The sequence below is a fragment of the Chiloscyllium plagiosum genome, chromosome 7 (assembly GCF_004010195.1).
Source record: "Chiloscyllium plagiosum isolate BGI_BamShark_2017 chromosome 7, ASM401019v2, whole genome shotgun sequence".
Classification (NCBI taxonomy): Eukaryota; Metazoa; Chordata; class Chondrichthyes; order Orectolobiformes; family Hemiscylliidae; genus Chiloscyllium; species Chiloscyllium plagiosum.
Genome location: NC_057716.1, coordinates 54,639,854 through 54,642,276, shown reverse-complemented (window position 1 = coordinate 54,642,276; position 2,423 = coordinate 54,639,854). Strand labels below are relative to the sequence as shown.

At 34.3% G+C, this 2,423-nt stretch overlaps 1 protein-coding gene across 3 annotated transcripts in view; it reads right to left on the bottom strand.

Annotated features, from left to right (window-relative positions):
• Positions 1-304: 304 nt before the first annotated feature.
• galnt13 (UDP-N-acetyl-alpha-D-galactosamine:polypeptide N-acetylgalactosaminyltransferase 13) overlaps positions 305-2,423 on the bottom strand; it is a 417,261-nt gene continuing 415,142 nt past the window's right edge. For 2 of the 3 annotated variants that reach the window (XM_043693775.1, XM_043693778.1), the window contains one exon: positions 1,770-1,810. Coding sequence is in view for 1 of the 3 variants with exons in the window: in XM_043693777.1 (XP_043549712.1) it covers positions 1,670-1,810 (141 nt within the window). In the remaining 2 variants the exon portion in view is untranslated. Of the gene's footprint in view, positions 1,811-2,423 lie in introns of all 3 variants that reach the window. The other variant, XM_043693777.1, reaches the window with a different exon arrangement.

Sequence of the window (2,423 nt, the reverse complement as noted above, 5' to 3'; positions counted from 1 at the left end):
ATACTAGACTCAAAACATTAATTTTATTTTTCTATCCATTAAGTTTCTCCTGCCCTTCTTGTTGATACTCAGCCTGCTGGCCATATTATTTAAACATACCTTCCTGGCCATCAAGTTCAGGACTGGAAACTGAACTCTAAGTTATCAATTGCACTACAAAATCTGCTCCACAATAATATAAAATTGGTTGTAATAAAATATAATGAGTATTTACTTTCCCATTTCATTGTAGGAATTCAAATAAGTATAGGCTGTTTGTAGTCAAATTCTAAAAAACAATTATTGAAACACAACCCATTCTGGAATTGTTCATAAAATTTATTTTCTACAAAAATGTACAAATAGCTCAATTTACAGCAAAGGATACAATGACACCATTTGCAGGCTATTCTTAAATGGAGTACCCAAGATATGAATATGATCAAACTTTTCAGTTTAACTGCTACAGCATCAGCCAATATTACATAAGCTACAGCAATTGAAATGGCTTCATCGATGGTTCCCATAGGAACCCAATCTTTTACTTGAAAAACTGCTACAACCAATTCCAAACACAATATATATGAGAAATGTTACATTGCAGACATTCAAAACTCCGACTTAGACATGTAAACAAAATATGCAAAGAATGATTTTAATATCAGTTATTTGCCACAGTTGACCAATGGCAGTACTATGACTTAAAACTACCATTTTTTAAAAATTCTGGCAAGTTTTATTGCACAATATATTTAGTTGGCTTCGAACTTATGTTTCATTTGAAAATGAAATCTTAAAATCAGAAATGTTCCATTAATAACAAGATTTACAACCTACAAACAGGAATCCTGCTTAAAAATATAAAACTGTCAGGAACATGTTCTAATATATTCTGTTTCAATAATCCATGATGTAATATTTGGATATTCTCAACAATCAGTGACAGATATGCAAATAACAGATGAAAATTGATTACTTGCTTTACAACTTGCTTACTGTGTGCATCTGACCATGCTCTTGAATTTAATGCATAATTACTCTCATTCCTGAAAGTATCAATAATATATTCCCTGTATCCACAAAATAATCTGTGACTATTAGCTTTGTAGCTGAAAATCAACAACGGATCATTTGGTTTGTTGTATCGTACACTTTAAAACCTACCACAAGGTAGTGAGCATCATTGAGATTAACTTCAGTGGAGGGCTAATCCTACCTTTTAGAACTGGATTTTTTTCTTTTCTCTTAGAATATCTTTATTTTGTTTGAATTATTCTTTTAAGGCAGATGAACACATCAATTTTGAGAGATTTTGTACTGCTATTATTAGATACTGTTGGCTTTCAGTGCTGTTACTTTCAAGACAGTGAGGACACTTTTTTTAAAATCAATTGATGTATTTCAAGTTTTGTAGTACCAAAATAACACTCATTGTGCCATTTATACTTTCTAATGTGCTTTCTACCAAAATAAATACAAACTAAGAGTGGACACGTACATATGACATCTTGATGAGATAACCTAATGTAATTATAACCAATCAGGCAAAAACAGCCAAGATTTGTTCAGTCCACTCAGGATCGCCAAATGCAGAGATTTCTTTGTCAATTTTATATTATAAGAGATGTAACATGAAAATCAGCACTATAGGAGCACTGAAGAAATTGATTGAGATTTTTCATCTTCCATCTCAGACACTCAGGGTCATGTTGCGGAGCACCCACTGTTGTGATCGGATTCCACTGCAATCCTTCATGGTAGGAACCATTTTATCTTCTTCAGATGGCTCATCCAGACATTGATTACTGTTTACATGCCGCAGAGCCAATGTCTAGTGAATGGAGTAAGAAAGAAAATAATGAATTAAGAAATGTATTTAAATAATGCATTGCCAATGTGACAACAATATGCACTTACATAAAAGGAAATGTCTCAAGGTTCTTCATGGAATTCAAACAGGAGATTAATCCTAAACCACAAACAGTATCAATAAAGTCAAGGAGTAATGCATGGCACAAAGATTGGTGTGGGGGGAATGAGTTTCAGTTCATGGGACACTAGCACTAGTGGTAGAATAGAAGAGAGCTGTTCCAGTCTGACAGACTTCATTTGAACCATGCTCTGTACAGAGGGGCTTAAAGTAATTGGAGGTATTTGTAAGGGGTGTTCTGGAGAGGATATGTATAGGTTTACAAAGGAAAAAGATGTAGTTGTGATGATCTATAGGTCATTCGGTTCTGCAATCAGTCAATTAACACACCTGTAAACGACTCTTTGTCCAACATGCAAACAATCGTTTATTGTATGTTACAGCGCTGGGTTGGCAGACTCTGATTTGCCCCGAAGTATGAAATCGTCTTGGCAATCAAAATAATCCAACACTGAAAATGTGTTGCTGGAAAAGCGCAGCAGGTCAAGCAGCATCCAAGGAACAGGAGAATCGA